We start from the raw sequence: 17,406 nt of genomic DNA, 5'->3' as shown, positions 1-17,406 counted from the left end.
ACTGGAAATTTCTTAGCATGTTAGCATATTACTAAATCCTTGTACTATACACAGGGGACCTGAAAAGGGTTATTTTTATACTTGGGTTCCACTTTAAAGTAAACCAGCCATTATTGGGCTAATGCAAGAATGTGAATATTCAGTCTTGTACACTGCCTGACCAAAAAATCACAATCTCTAATATTTCGTAGGACCACCTTTAGCTTAGATTACAGCACACATTCCCCATGGCATCATTTCGATAAGCTTATGCAATGTCACAATATTTATTTTCATCCAGAGTTACATTCATTTTTCCCCAAGATCTTGTAGTGATGATGGGAGAGTCGGACCACTGAATAAAGTCTTCTCCAGCACATCCCAAAGATTCTCAATGGAGTTAAGGTCTGTACTCTGTGGTGGCCAATCTATGTGTAAACACGATGTCTCATGTTCCCTGAACCACTCTCACAATCTGAGCCTGATGAATCCTGGCATTGTCATCTTGGAATATGCCCAATGTGCCATCAGGGAAGAAATAATCCATTGATGGAGAAACCTGGTCATTCAGTATATTCAGGCTGGCAGCTGACCTCACTTTTTGGGGACATAACGTTGAAGGCTCTGACCTATTTGCTTAGCTAAATCCTGGTGGTAACTTTTTTTTTGCCCAGGCAGTGTATTTTTCTAAATGTATAGACGTATGTGAAATATTTATATTTGGCTCTTTATGTACCTTTACTCTCTTTGTCTGAACCTGACATTATCTTGAGTGTTAGGGGTTAGAGGTGACCTGTCAACTGCCTGGTCCCACACACTATCTACCAGCTCCTGAGAGTAGGTAACATGATCAAATGACCTGAGAGTAGGTAACATGATCAAATGACAGAGCCATGTAATCATTTACAATTCTCATGGACAATCCTCTATGTACCCTCAGCAGTTGTGACATAAAGAGTGAAGCAGTTGACAGGGTCAAAACTGTCAGGTTCAGGTGGACCCCAGATGCTAAAGATGCTGAATGCAAATGTTTTGCACTTTTTAAAAATAAGTATAGCATATGGTATGTAACATATTTTTAGTGGGCATATACAGTATTTTAAATTATCAGTGCAATATCTACTTTCAAGAAAATGTAATGTTATTTACTTGCTTTCATGCTTTTGTTATTATATTACTCAGGGAAATTTAATAACTAACCATTACAATACTGAGATACAAACTAAACAGGGACTGCATTGTCACACCTGACAGAGTGCAGTAGATTTTAAGGAAAACAATATATGTTTTTTTAAAAGCTATATTTTATATATTTTTTTTTTTACTATCTATATAGCTTTGTTTAAAACAAAAAACAAAAAAAAAACATTTAGTACATGACAATGGATTCCCAGAGCACTAATGATTAGCTTAAGGAGACAGCACAGCAGACACTGCCTAATTTGGGATTTGAGTCCATATTACTAAAAATCGGACTACGTTGCTTGGTAAGAGAGGAGTCACTGCAGTAGGTCACTGCTCTGATTCACTTGTTTTAATTCTTAATAACAATTAATTTTTCAGATTGTGAGCTAGCAGAGAGGGTGGAGAGGGAAGAGTGTTTGTTGTGAGATTCAACTACACATACAATTCACAGCACAGTAGTCCCATGCAAATTGACTACATATAGAACATACAAAAAATAAAGACAGTTGACACAAAAAACTATATTGCATTTAACACAATAGTGCTGTTATCATTTAAGGATGACACAATGCCATGTGCTTGTAAAAATCATCTTTGTTCTTTGTACCTGCAGTGCGGTTGGCAAGGCAGAAAACATTACCAGTTGGGTGTCATCTCCTGGCTAGTACAGACATCTTTTAAGACCCATCAGTGGTCTTGCTTTGCACTTCCACGGAAAAGGTAAAAGTGTCTGTGTTTTGTCTTATGTTGGCCAAGCTGAAGAAAACACTGCGGTGGGGCCTGGCTCATTGCCACAATGACAAGCATATCTATGAGAGATGTACTTGTATATGATGGCTGTAAATATGGTACATCTATGTTGACTGCTCTTAATCTGCTATTATAGACACTGGCCCAAGAATACCTCACATTACATGCAATACTCCCAGTGATATATTGCTTTAAAGCTCTCTAGTAATTGGTGGCCAAAAAAACCAGTAATGCTCATTAAAACTGGCATTAGCAGGCATCTATGCTAATCAATTTTAAAATGCCTCTGCCCACGGAACATTACATATATTTTGATCATACTCTTAATCAACTATAAAAAGTCCTTTTATGAGGTGACACATGACATTTGGGCCTACCATCTGCCAGGAATAATGTGGCACAGATTTGGCACCTTTCCATGCCTTTAAATAGACACTTGCTTTATTTTTTTGTGAACCTAGCTATGTGGATAACTTACTATGGCAGCGCAAAGAACTACCAGGGGGTCTTTGATGTTTCACATAAACGAGACACTAAATAAAGTTCTGTTAGTAATGAGGATAAAAGAGAAGAGTCTGGTTCCTAAGACTGTGTCACCTGCTGTTACCACTTCAAAGAAAATAAACAACATCAATTCCCTTTCCATATATGTTGAGTTAGCATCTTACATGAAATCTGTGTTTCACACAGAGACATGAAATCAGAAGCTATAAAAAGGAGAAATTAGTATATTCCTTTTCATATCTCTGCTTCTAGGTATATTATTTAAAGTGACACTAAACTCAGGAGTAAAATCTTTAAAAATGCATTCAAGTACCTTAACATACAGTAAGTTTAAAGCACACCTATACCCATCACTTTTTGGGGCTTTGGATAAAGTAGGGAAGGCTTAGAACTGCTAGGTTTTCATTGCTGCCTTTGTTCCCATTGGAGAGACAATTGGGATTTAACTGTGTAAGCCATTAATGTGACACTAAACTCAAGAGTTAAATATTGAAGTACCTTAACTATTAACAAAAATGTATCTTATTTGTGTATCACTCGTCTGTAAATCCTCAAATCATCTCTGAATTGGTGCTGCCACTGTCCTTCCTTCTGGAGGGTGGCTACTTTTCTTCCCCATGGTCTCTGTGTGTTGTAAAGTAGCCAGCTGCAGCTTTTTTGTTTTAAAAGAATTAAAAAGTGGACCAGGTTTCTAGCCGTCCTCCATTCTAAAAAAAATATATTTTTATTTCTGTTTGTACCCTGGAAAGCACTAAAAAGCCTTACTTACTCTACCCTAAAAAAATTGGGTTTTGGGTAATTCTAAGGGTTAGCTTAAGGGTAAACTGAGGGTCAAGTTAAGCATTATAGTATAAGAATCAGGTTAAGTCTTAAATGCCAGGGTTGTGTTTAAGTTTGAACTAGAGGTTAAAACACATTTTAGGTTTCAAGTGAGGAAAGTGTGTTTGGGTAAGCTTAAAAGGTTAGGTTAAGGATAGGGATCAGGGTATCTGACTGAACTTGTTTATGGAGTAGAAAGCCACATTCCAGGAATAACCAGAAACTAGAATCAAATATTCCATGGTAACTGTGAGTGTTCTTGAGTATTTTATAAGTGATAACAGAAATCAACTTTTAATATTACCAGTACTTTCATTAAACACATAAGGGAAATTTATCAAAATTGAAGCAGACAGAATCTGGAGCAGTTGGAGAAGCTGATTGGTTGTAGTGCAAATCTGCTCCGGATTTTGTCTACTCCAGTTTAAAAAAATTCTCCCCATTGTGTAGAACATTAGGCTATGCAGTAACATACCTGTCCATCAGTGCCAATTGTTCCGCCACATTCAGTCAGTAGTTCAGACATGTCATAATAGCTGGTAAACTCCCACAGACAGGCCTCCAGGTTCAGATTGCGGTAGAAACGCAGTGTGTTGGCGCCGCGGAGCTGTGTGCTGTACTGGTAAGGAGACGTCTCACCTATCACATTGGGATTCTTGGTGGCATTGGTTAAAAATCCATAATGAGTCCTCACTTCATTGTGGTCTAGAAGATTGGAACATTTATGATTTCCAACCCGAGTACCATCGGGGCTGAGTGTGAGCTCAAAGTTGGACATTTCTCTTGTTGATACAACTGGCAACATGCCTAGGATGGAAGAATATATCTACAGTAAATAACATATTCCATTAGTTACATTATCAACATAACTAACAACATACTGTAACTATCAGGTTCAAAGTAACCTAAACAAGGTTGTTTCGGTTCAAACTAACCGAAACAAAACTATTTAGCATTCAGTGTATGTCTACATCCTTCCTTTGTAATTAGAGGTATGAAACAGAATAAAAAATGTACAGTCATTTCTTTGTAAAGGTAGGGCTTGTATGAGAAAGTAATAGGAACCTTGATTTACTGTTGTCCTGCATTAGCACAGCAAACCTACAATGCAAAAAGAATAAATAAGTGGAAGTCTAGACATAAGGTTTTGGTTTTGGCATTGTGCTATTGGGGGGAAAGAGAAGGTAAATGAAGATCTGCAATTTAAAGAACTCCAGGATTCTTTTAAATTATTCATGGCAGTGGGGCTACCGCTGCACTGCAAGTGTCAAGTGCTTATTTCAGTGTAGGGACAAAAATAAAGACAATATACTCACCTGATCCTCAGTCCTGCATGCCTGCTGGACTACTAACTGCGGCACCTCCTTCCCCCCGGGCTCCGGCAGTCTAAGGACCCGTGACATCATTAGGTCTAATGCAGGTCCATTAGATGCATAGGTGTGCGCAGCATATTGTATTTGGGTGTACACCATGGCCGCCCAAGCTGGGGGGCGACTCATTTGCAGTTAGTGTATAATTTTTTACTGTATATGTACATGCACACACTAATATAGAAACATATGTTCTCCCTTCCACTCTACCATGCTATCTCTCCTGATTGCCTAACACTCTCTCCATCTTCCCATGCTTTCTCCCTGTCCTCATGCTCCATCCCTCTTTCGCAAGCTCTATCTTTCCCTCTCCCATCATCTCTCCCAATTCCCCTGAGCTCTCTCATCTACACCTATGCTCTCTCTCCCTCTTACTCATGCTTTACCCCCCCCTTACCCCAACCTCCCCCCCACCTCTTCCCCCAGCCTCCCCTCTCTGTTCCTCCACCCTCCCTCCTCCCCCTGCCTCTCTCCCTCTTTGTATCAGGAGGGTGCGGGGATATGGGATAACGTCATATGCCCACTATCTCGCTGATGATGCTACAAGCCCGGAACATCCTATGGGGAAGCCTGGCAAAAATACGGAAAGGGATGAGAGCTGTAGCACTGTGCTTGGGCTGGTGCCACTTTGGAATGGTGCTGGCCCTGTGCAAATAGGTGTGATTGTAACATAGAATGAATGATATTTCTTCATTTGAAATATTCGGTGAAATATTAGCTGTGTCTTACCATCAATGTGAGGTAGAGTAATAGTGACTTTAATTAGATTTGGATGGTCTGGGTCATCCGGTCCTGTATACCGCATTTTAGCAGAAAATGGTTCTGCTCCCACCACTCCCGACACTCTAGGCTGGCAAAGACCTGATTGAAGAGAAACGACATTCCGAGATCATTTAGCCGTACCAGACTGACATCTAAACTGTCCATAGACCCCAAAGGCAGTCAATTGAGTGAAAACTTCTAACACAATAACACATTATGTTCGATAGGTGCATAAACATCAACAATAATATTGATTATAATATCATGTGCATGCATTTAATAAATGTACATGGCATCATCCTTGCCTAACACAATATAAAAAATCATGCCAAATATCTAACTGCTCAATTTTTTTATTATCCCAAAAAGTGATCTACTCGGGATACGAAGAGGCACATATAGCAATTATTGTTCCAGTCTTCCCATCCCAGAAACAATCATCTCGAGTCTCTGTAAAAAAAACATTCTAATAAGCTGTACAAATAATTAGGTATTGCAGCAGAGCTCACCCTCATCCGTGCTTATTGTCACAATAGGGCTCAGAAGTTCCAGACCTTCATGTCCATCAGAGTTGACTGCACGCGCTGCACACTGCACCCGAGACCCGGCATGGAAGTATATAGAATCCAGAGTGATCATTTTTGAGGATGTGAAGAATGTGTCGAAGTCCACCTCTCTCATAGGACTGGTTACTCCATCCAGACCCTTGGGGGCACTAACCAGCCAGCGGTAACGGGTCAGTGTGTCATTAATATTTTCACTGGTGCATAGAGAACCAGTTTTATCATAGTCTGAGTATTTCGCGTTACAGGCCTGTAAGAAAGAGAACACGTTCAAAGATGTAAAAGACACGAAAGAGAATAGTGCACCAAAAACATCCAGGACTATACATATATTCAACATGTGTAGCCTTCAGTACAAAGAGGTCACTTTTACAGTAGGAAATAAACCTTATAAAATGTGCTGTTTGATTTCAACTTTTTGAGGAGATTTATTAATTAAAGCAGTTGTCAGACTATATACATCAAGAGCGGACTGTAAGCATAATGTTAATGAGCTCCTAGTTTCTAATTTAATTGACCCAAAATACCTTTTTGCAGTTTTAAAAAGAATCCAGTCACTCCTTACTGCTGGTGACAACTCTGTATACATTGAGAGTTCTTCTGTACTAAATTGTTCCTTAGATCCAAGTACTCCAGGGGCAAAGGAAAAAATAAATGGGACATGTGTGGGCAGATCTCTCACCAAGAATAACAGACAATAATAGATTGGCATATTGTGCACCAGCATTTTCCAACATGTCATAAAATGTCCATGTACAATCATATGTATGTTATTACTTGATTACAATCGCTGTTCAGATCTTACATACAGCATCATTGCTGCATGCAGCCTTTGGTACTTATCGTGCAGCCGTCGAATCCCAGCAGTCAGTAATAAGAGTAGAAGAACTGATTTGTAAATGGGTGATAGCAGCAATCCCTCTTAGCCTCATGTCTGCAGACTCCACCCAAACTTGTAACATATTTACAGTCTCTGTTCATCATTTGCTCTAGTATGCCTGAAGTCTCTGACAGTCCTCTCTAGCATTACATATAATGAACAGAGGCCCTCTGGTGATGTCAAGGGTTGCAGCTGCAGCCCCCTATGCCTCATAAGTTAGCAACCACTGACTATTTACAAAAAAAATAATTACAATTATGTTCTTTACTTTACATCATTTAATTAAGGAGTATTCAATCATTATATGAAACTCATACATTTTCTGGTAACTGGCCATTTTTTTTTACAGTCATTTGCACTTTAAACAGTAGTCTATATCATCCCACTTTATCTGTCGTCAGTGATTGTTTCAATTCCCAGATTGTTTTCATGTTGTGCATGCCCCTTTTGAAAATAATTCAAGAATATATATCACATTTTCCCAAAACAGATCCACCCATGGTCACACGTTGTTGTTGCTATACTAATAGAAGAGATAATGTTCAGCAAAGTAAGTGCTGATTGAGCAGCACAAACATCCAATCATACGTAAGGCAAAGTACTTTTTCAATTGCTTTGCGCATGACTAGATATTTAAAATTCAAAACTTCACTTTCATAAGTAAACATTCTCTATTGTTTTAATAAGTGAATCCTAATGGTGTATTTCAACAGAACACTGGCAGATTGAAAGTGGGATATCCATTTAAATTATGAACATACTGTCTGGTTTCTCTTAATACATATTAAAAGGAGAAGTATTGGGAGAGTAAAATGTACTCTTTTCTGATGTGCTGATGTGCAACACTGCAGGCTATTTTTTTACAAACAAAGCTAAAACTTTAGTTGGTAAATGCAGCAATATAAAATTATTATCTGCCTCAATAGAAAATAATCACCATTTGTTGTCTCAGACTCCTGTAAATGTCATACATAATACTTACTGTAATGCAGGCAACGGGGTACCCAGCTATAGGGTTGGGGTTGTCTTTGGCTCTAGATGTGTCATCATATATAAAGAGAGAGACAACGTGGGGAACTGAGGGGAACGTCACATCTGCCATGCTGTTCATTTCCTCGATGTACACAATGGCTTTTGCCATCTGAAAATGTTAAATATCACAATGACATCAAATATAGATAAGAAAGGTACCCATCAATATTATATGACTTTATATAACATATAAACAAGTGTTCCGCTTGCACTGTGTGAAAGGTCTACAAATGACCATAATATTTCTTAAAGCCTATGTCCAACCAAAATTTGTTTTTTTGCTTTAGAAAGGGTGGGGAAGGGTTAGAAATTCTGTTGGGTTTTTACCACTTTCCAGGGTTCTGTTAGATAAGTTCCCCTGAGTTCCTTTTTTTGAGGCAACGGTTTTACCAAATAGGAAGTGAGGGAACATCCGCAACAGGGATACAGACAACAAAAAACAGCTGACAGAGGTTCCAACCTTCCACAACTCTACCAAGTAAAGTTTTTTTTATTGTGGTCTGTGTTACTGTTGGAGATTCACCCATACTTCCTATAAAAACCCAAATTGGTTCTAACCTTTCCCACTCTTTTTAGAATTAAAAAAATATGTATTGTCTGGAGTTGCACTTGAGGCAGAATCATTTATAACTGATTTGAATATTCAGTCCTAAATGATCATAAATGCGCAGGCTTCCCTATGATAAATATACATAAATATAAAACATACTCTGTGTGTGGAGGACTCTAGGCCCCGAGAGTTAAAGACCAAATGAAGTCTGACTGCTCTGCCAACTGCTTGAGCTCATGATGATAACACATGCTGTGTCCTTGATGTACATAAAAGTATCACATAACAGAGCCCTGTAGTTAAAATGGAATATAAACCACTACTGGGCTCTATGTCTGATAGTGTTGTGGTTGTTTAGGAGCTGAAAGACTCCGTGTGTTATCAGCATGAATTCAGGCAGCTACTAGGTTAGCCTTAGGGGGCCTCTCACCCCACTCTTAGCTACAGCAATTATCCTAAATAGAAAGTAAATACATTTCATAAGTAAACCTGCAGAATCATAAGGATAAAAGAATAAATGTTCAGACACTTGCATAAGCCCAAAGGTGACCTTTTCTCTTTAAAGCACAACCATTGTCTAAAGAAAAGTCAATGGGCAATATTGCTTTACAGAATAATCAAGTTCATAATGTTAAATTAGCCCCAGGTGTTATACAGCTATGTTTTTGCCAAATTGTTCCTCTATCTATCTATCTATCTATCTATCTATCTATCTAAGTCCAATGGTGGGGGCCACACTCAGATAAGAGCAAAAGCCACCTGGGTGCACTCAAGGCAAGAAGATGCAAACGGTTCAGTGGTAGAAGCACTTGAGGGTCTTACAATATATACAGTATCGAAGTAACACATACATTTATTGGTTGACGTAATGAAAAGGCACTGCTTGTCTTTCTCAAGTCTTGCGAAAAAACAGTAGTGCCTTTACTTATAAAGGAGAAGCAGTGGGCTGTATACAGCACAAGCAGTGTGTATATACAGTATATACTGAATATATACAGTGTGTGTGTGTGTGTGTGTGTGTGTATATATGTAATCTTTATTAGAGAAAGAGAGACCTCAGCTGTACTTTATTTCAATATGAAGCATTTCACAATATATGTGATATGTGTGATTGGTACTAACTATTTCCACGAACACAAACTGAGCAAGAGCCAAGAAGAAAGATCTATTAATAAAGTGTAATAACCTGAATTTCTGCAACCATGTTTTCATCTGGTTTGAGGTGCACAGTAAAGGCTTCTCTCATCTCTCTAACTCCATCATACAGCACTTCAATCTCCACAATATGCTGGGTTTCACCTTCCTTAAACTCAATTTCTAAAAAAAAAAAAAGAAAAAGAAAAATGAAATATCCTAGACCACAAAAACTGCAAATAATTACAACTCACCTGGAAACATTTAGTTAATTGACAGACCTCTTATTTTGGTTATAGGTCAAATGTTTATTATTCAAATTTTTATAGACAGTACAGTAAATTTCCTCTGGTAATTCCATCCCCTCGCTGTATTTACTATTACTTCCTCTCTGGATGTTGAGGGTCAGTACTGTATATTTTCCTGGAAATCCATCCCCTTGTTACTCTTACTGCTTCTCTGGATGTTGAGAGTACAGTGAAGTTCCCCTGGCAATTTCATTCCCTTGTTGCTCTTACTACTACTGCTTCTCTTGATGTTGGAGGTCAGTATAGTGAAGTTCCACTAGTAATACCGCCCCCTTGCTGCACTCACTTTTGCTGCCTCTCTGGATGTTGAGGGACATATATTTCTGATAGCTGGGAACCAGCAATGTGAATATTTTTATAGAAATAATATAACAATTTAGAAATAGAGAAGTTGTAAAGGTGAGTATACTTTTAACACAACCTGCCCCATTAATACCCACCTAAAATAAAATTATTTAAAGTTGAACTTCAGCCAGCAGTTTTTTTCTAGATAGAACTGAAAAATGGAGATCCTCCATATCTTTTGCTTGTGTACCTATTGGGTAAATTTCCTCTTACTTCGTGGCAACAGGAAGTGAGAGAAAATCCCTCCAAAGCGAAGAGAAATCGCAAAAGGACAAGTGTTTCCACTGAGAGATTTACTATTATGGAGATAACTATTAATAGTGGGATTTGCCCTCACATTCTGTCCTTCTGAAACTGTCATCAGGAGAGAATGTAAAGCAAATTTCCACAAAAGAGGCACAGACATCCATAAAAACCTGACAGAGATTGTAATTCTTGCTCATTGTATCCATATCGAAAAACAAGAGTATAGGCTGGATGTCCACCATAACATACGTTGTGTGTGAATGCCTCTTAATGCAAAATGTATAAATATTCGCATTATTATTTTTTCATCCCATAAAAAAAAAATATTTTTTACAATTAAACATTATTTTCCAAAACTGTCTGTTTACAAGTTGTAAAATAAGTTTACGTGAAAATATTCTCTAAACACAAACCTATTTCCTAATGTCATTTCGTTTATATGTTTTGTTAAATTCTTTCTAGCTGTTTAGTGGGAGTTGTTCAAACACACCAAGGATCCTAAACCTGTATCAATAAGATTATATGTAAATATTGGGATTTCCGACAAAGAAATCCCTTCTTTAAGAATGACTTCACAAGGTCAGCAGGCTTTGTTTGGACAAGCTCCTACACAATAGGAGATTTAATTTTTGACTCAAGTCAGGCCATCGTCTGAAAGAGAAATGTTAGGTTGGTGTTTTTCTTCCAAATTCTGCCACTTTATTATTTTAAAATAAAATTCTATTCTTGTTGCTTGTTTTTAAGGAACTGCTTTAAAACAAACTACAAACACACTTAGATATTGCAGCTTTTAACAATTTGAATTAATATTAAGTCAGTTCTTTTTAAACTCTGCAGGGTCAGCAAAATTACTTAAGTTGTTATACATACAAATAATTTAAAAAGCATAAACAGTGACTAGAGAGTAAGTGCTATTACTATCTATTGAAAGATTAAAGGCCATCAAACCAACCAATAAACATTTCCAAACTAATACCGAAAACAAACTAAATTTGGAGGTAATAATTGGCATACTTTGTCCAACTCAGGTAAAACTGAACTCCACAACTGAAATACATATTTTTGAACTGTCTTACTATCAATGCATTGATAATTTAGTCAGGAACCCCCTGCAGGGTTACCACAGACTACACTGCAGTCAAGCAATACAGCCTGGTCCAGGAACCACCGCAGCCTGTGAATGGACAACGAGCACACTGGTGAGGTTTTCCGGCTCTTCTGTCTTGTAACACAGTACTGTGCAAAGCAATAGAGCCTTGACCAGGTGCTGACCCCTAGTTGATGCTGAATGCCCTCCAGTCAGGAAAAGAGGTAAGCTCTATTTGACTTTCTGCAGCTTCCAATTCACACTGAAGCTCACAGTGTGCAGTTATATCAGAGTAAGCAATTTCAGAACAGGAGAGAAGCCTGTGCAAGATTGAATGTAAAGATGGTGTTCAGCTTTAAGGTACTTATCCTAGCTAGTTCTATGTAACAAAAAATTTATTAATTTTCTCGTGAAATCATAACTGGATTAAATGTTGTCTTTTTAAATATCTGCCTGGAATTCACCTTTGTATCAAAATCAAAATCTTTAAATTACGTCAGCAAACAGATCACAATTGTTCCTTATGTCCCTGCTCTACATTCCTAAACTATCTGTGCATTGTTACCATACCACATGCATTCACTTGTTGCATCAGGGCATCAGTAAGCTCGTCACAGACAAATACCAACATGTTGCTATGTGGGTGAGGAATTGATCAGCAGTCTATAAGCAGAATGGAGTGTACCTTCTGACACGGGGTTATAATCTTCTCCAGAGGTAGCAGAGCCATCCTTTGTGTGAACACGCACAATGGAGACCTTTGAAGTGTCTCCAAGACGAACAACTGGAATTTTTACAACTATGATTTGTCCGGGTTCCTTTGGTTCACTCACACTAAACTTAGTGTCTCCAAACTTTATGATTGCCTCTGAAAAATAGAACATTTATGAGTTAACATAGCTATTATCTGCATTCTCAAAGTACCATTTTATGAGTTTCTTATGGTCTTACTGTCTGCGTCATCTTTAATCTTGATCAAAGTCTCGTTGAGTTCACCAATGGACGCTCCAAAGGGGGAATCACTTTTTGGTGTGCCTAGAACCAGTCGCAGCTCTTCCTCCTCCTCATGGATGGAATCGTCCACAAGCACAACAGAGCAAGGCCGTTCTGTTTCTCCTATAAACATGCAAAAATTAAACAATTTTAACAAGAGTAGTAGCATGGTGTGTATTATCTAACTAAACATTTAGTTTATAATAGAAAAAATAAAATACCTACTGCTAGTCAAACACATAACAATTTAAACCACTTAACTAGCTTTAACACAGAGGTAATTTATTTGTAGATGGCCCATGCCAAATTTAGCAGTCTCAGCATGAATCAGTTAACTTAATTGAACCTCTATGACTTATTTGAATATCTAATTAATATAAGAATTTTATTTGCTACAATGTTTTGATTAAAAAAACAAACCCGGTCCGGGAAGTGCCCTGAAGCGAACTGAGGCTTCAGTGATAGTATACGACTAGACAATAGCCCCCCTAAGAGTAGTGACCGGCATGGTATGATAGCGTACAATAACTAAAGTAAGAGTGGCAACCAGCTTGGGAATAATAAGGAATGTTGGAATGTTTAAGTTTGATATTTCTGGTACAATTGTTGGGGTTATTATAAGTAGCCTCATACTGTGTAAATTTTATGCTGTGAAAAAAAGGCCGAACCCCTCAGGTGCATGGCTGAGAAAACAGAATAAAGTTTGTTAAAAAAAAACAAAAAAAACCCCTACTTTGATTTTTATTATAGGTTAACAAATGCACAAAAATGCAATGCAGTGTCGGTTGCATGTTTTCAATGGAAGACATTGATTAATGTACCATCGGCACAGGCCATTGTAGAGGGGAATATTTATAGATTGTAGGCTACAAAGGGTTCATTTGAAACTGTGACCAGTTTAAAGCATCCTACCATAAGCAGTTTCAATTATTTCATGGAAACTATAAGTGATAGGTTGAGAAAATCCATTTGATTGTTTTTCAGCCTGAAAACTGCTGTATGCTCCATGCAATTTTAAAAATCTCCCATCTAATTTGGGCCTAAAAGCTGCCAAGTTAGACACAGCATATGCTCATTTTTTTTTAGAAAAAACTGTTTTCATCTTAGATGCGTTTGAGATATTTTTGAGATACATTCCCATAGGTGTTTAGAGAAATATAAAGCAGAACACGACATAAAAACACAACACATGGCAAAAGCAGCAATAAATACAATGCAACATTGTTCCATAAAATCCACGTAAAAATTCAAACCTGCTTTCTAGATGCTTAAAAATGCAGGAAAACACAAACCATAATGCTAATCACACACCTGCCAATTCCTATGACTTTCTTTCACCTTTCATTTACACCAATTTTCTTCCTCCAGTTTAAATCAAGTCCATGTCATTGGTGACCACATGATTAAAACTGCCAAGGGCTGACTACTAGATTCCACCCATAACTAAATCACATTTGGGTGGACCGATCCTTCAATATAAAACAAAGCTGCTGCGGGCCAGTTTTCACAATGGCATTACTCTAGGATAGACGGTGATCTTAAGATATGAAAGGTATTACTATTTTATCTTGTTTTGGACCTAACACATTGGACTCGGGTTATAATATCTGTATGCTAAATGATAGTGTATACAATCTTTGACTGTGGCACTATGTATGAATTAATTAATCAATTATTTGTATATATTAGAGCTGATGTAGATTGATAATTTCATCTCCTTTGAAGGTATGCTTGCTTTCATGATGAATTATCTAAACAAAGCATCATAACCTTATTGGATACCAATTTTCACAATACCTGGAAGGAAGGTGATGACTGAGCTATCTGTGTTTGGTCGTTCTTCAAAGTCCATCATCACTTGAGCAGATCCTTGTCGGGTATAACAACGTACTGTAGACTTATAACTGACATCCCCACTTCTGTAGACCATGGCGGTGATCTTCCCATCCTTTTCATTGCCCATGTACATTGGTTCCTTGAACTGCACTTTTGGCACTTTAAACATGAAACATTATTTACATTTAGTAAACTCATATAGAGAATGGTATAATGGTGTTGATTATAGTACATATACTATATTTCCATATATTTTTGAAAACCTGACAATCACACATATATGAGCTTCTTGGACATCCCATTTCAAAACCATGAGCATTGTTATGGTGTCCCCCACTCTTCTAGGAAGGCTTTCCACTAAATTTTGAAGTGTGTCTGTGGGAATATGTGACCATTCAACCAAAAGGGCATTTGCAAGGTCAGGTACTGACGCTGCATGAGAATTCCTGGCTCAAAATTGGTGTTCTCTACATCAATTTTGTCAAACCCTGTCTAATTTTGTATACAGGAGCACAGTCATTTTGAAACAAAAAGGGTCTTTCCCAAACTGTTGCTACAATGTAGGAAGCGCGCAATTGTCTAAAATGACTTTGTATGCTGTAGCATTAACATTACCCACCACCGAAGACACCCGAACCCAGTAATTTGGAGGGCACTCCCCATACTTTTTGCCCATTTAGTATATATTTCATGCCACTGAGCTACCCTCATCTCTGTCTCACCACTTAAAGTACTCCCATTGGGACTAGAAAAGCTTAAATCTGACTGATTGCTTTGACAAAACACATTTCTTCATCAGTATTTTACTGATTTGGAATTTAAAATTTTCAAGAGACAGTTTTTGCTTAGATCAATATACAAGGCTGAAAATGTATAAGTTGTATCTGGGTGAATATGCCTTTTGGCATAGATAATTTACAGACAATATAAAGAAAACAGAAGTACTTACAGTCAGAGACTGTGTCATTAATGAACACTGTAGCTTTGCTGGGCTCCCCAAGGACAGCATGCATTGGCATACGCAGCACAAGTTCAAACTTCTCAATCCCCTCCAGTACTGGCTGTCCTAAGTCATCCAGAATGACTACACGGAACGTCTGCATGTTCACACCTGGTGCAAAATCCAGATTCCGACTGATGCCTACGTAGTCAATGCCAGCTGAAAAAAAAAGATAATCAAATCAGATTGCACAATTGCTATATATAATTAGATAACCTGTACCTTTTTACGTTCTACTGATGTAAATCTTTACAGTAAATAAAAGTTAACAAAAATGTTTTTTTTTAAATTTCAAGTGGACCTGAACTAAAAAAAAGTGATCATCTAAAATAGTAATTGTGCCTAAGCAGTGCCTTACAAATGTACTTTTTACTTGAATTCCTAATGAAAAAGGTATGGGAGTGTGCCTAGGCATTCTTGTGCATACAGCTTCATAGCTGTATATCTGCAGTGTGAGAAAGTGTAAAGGTGCCCATACACTGCACGATTCTCATACGAGAAATTCGGGAAATCCTGCGATCGTACGAGAATCGTGCAGTGTGAATGAAGACATGCGACCGTTTCTACTGTATGGTCGCACGTCTTTTGTCTCAGGAGCATGCAAGAAAACCAGCCGAAAATCTTACGATTTTCGGCTGGTTTGAACGGTGCTCGGGAGACAAATGCCGAACGGGCCGCTGTGCGCAGGCCCATCAGGGGGGCGGGCTTGCGATGATCACAAGTACGATCTGCCTGTCCAAGATGGGCAGATCGTACGTTTTTTTAATTACTTTACAACCATCGCAAGACTAAAGTCTTGCGATGGTTGTAAAGTGCATGGCCACCTTAAGGCACTGCTTCCTGTAACTGCTAGTATCACGAGAACTAGAGTGAGATTTGGTGATGTCTACTTTATCCATTCTCTTGATATGTGCTTTCTGCACCACAAGTTATCAGATCACTAGTTATCGAGGGGCTGCTCTGAAATAAAGAAGCAAAGCCCTGCTCCTCTACTTGGATGGTTAAGATGTCAGGAGTCCACAGGCATTGCTGGTGATGACTAGACCTTTGTCCTCTGTTTACCTCTTTTGGACACAGGTTTTTAAAGCCAAACTCACCCAAAACAGATACTGAACAATGAGTGAATCTACTAGCGATTCTGAAAGTGTGAAGGCAAAATATGGATTGGTGGATTTGTAGGTATGTATTCATACCCGATAACTTGATACATAAGAAATTTAAGTAAGCAGCAAGCGCATAGCAGTTGCTACCTGTTTTGTTATCTTGACCATGCATCAATTTTTTGACATGTAAACATTTCTGCAGATCCCGCCTTGCTTCTGCACCTTTACATTTGTGATCTTGCTTGCAACATTGGGAAATAATTCAATGTTCAGTTCCCAAGTATAATGCTAACCATTGTTGCTCCCAACAGTGAAGGATGAAATAATATCTAGCGAGTACAGATAAAGGGAATATGGCACTGTTACTGTGTTCATGGCTAGAAGTAGGGGAGGGCACTAAGACACTGAGATAATCAACTTACTGAGGCAGCTGCATTTTTAAAAATTAAGCCATGCAAAGAACGGTATTGGTGTGTCAAAACCAGGAACTGACAAATACCAACTAGATTTAATTTTACCAGATCTTTAAAATTTGAATTCTGGGGGGCGTGGCCGACCATGGAGGAGTAAGCACGCACAGATTCGAGCTCTGCCGATCCGGGGCTGCACTTAAGTGAACTTTTTAGCTCAGGACTCACCTTATGCTCTATGCCCGGTGCCCGGACCTCACCCGAGCCTCCTTCTACATCCTGGACCCGAGACATCGCCTCCTACTTCCGCCACCGCCCGAACGAAGCCGCAACACAGGCCGGCCGCAACATGCCGCCGAAAGCCGTCCCGGCTAAGAAGGCCGCGGCTGCGCCCGCCCCCACTGCTACCCAGGGGCTACGCTACTCCACCCGACCCTCGGGACCGAAAGCAGCAGACCCTAGGGCGTCCCCCACACTATCGGGGACACGGCCCTCCTCCCCAATCCCCCTGGACCCGCGGGCACCGGCATTCTCAGCAGGCCCTGACCGC

At 38.8% G+C, this 17,406-nt stretch overlaps 1 protein-coding gene across 1 annotated transcript in view; it reads right to left on the bottom strand.

Annotated features, from left to right (window-relative positions):
- FREM2 (FRAS1 related extracellular matrix protein 2) overlaps window positions 1-17,406 on the bottom strand; it is a 175,347-nt gene that overhangs the window by 18,586 nt on the left and 139,355 nt on the right. The window contains exons 8-16 of the mRNA XM_018560167.1: window positions 15,293-15,502; window positions 14,305-14,502; window positions 12,466-12,630; window positions 12,200-12,382; window positions 9,581-9,711; window positions 7,795-7,953; window positions 5,879-6,182; window positions 5,337-5,468; window positions 3,713-4,044 (exon numbers count right to left, since the gene is read on the bottom strand). Of these exons, the coding sequence (XP_018415669.1) occupies window positions 3,713-4,044; window positions 5,337-5,468; window positions 5,879-6,182; window positions 7,795-7,953; window positions 9,581-9,711; window positions 12,200-12,382; window positions 12,466-12,630; window positions 14,305-14,502; window positions 15,293-15,502 (1,814 nt within the window). The remainder of the gene's footprint in view (window positions 1-3,712; window positions 4,045-5,336; window positions 5,469-5,878; window positions 6,183-7,794; window positions 7,954-9,580; window positions 9,712-12,199; window positions 12,383-12,465; window positions 12,631-14,304; window positions 14,503-15,292; window positions 15,503-17,406) is intronic.

The sequence above is a fragment of the Nanorana parkeri genome, unplaced genomic scaffold, assembly GCF_000935625.1.
Source record: "Nanorana parkeri isolate BGI_ZX_2015 unplaced genomic scaffold, ASM93562v1 scaffold436, whole genome shotgun sequence".
Lineage (NCBI taxonomy): Eukaryota > Metazoa > Chordata > Amphibia > Anura > Dicroglossidae > Nanorana > Nanorana parkeri.
The sequence above is the reverse complement of the archived record's forward strand: the minus strand, read 5'-3'. Positions and strand labels throughout refer to the sequence as shown.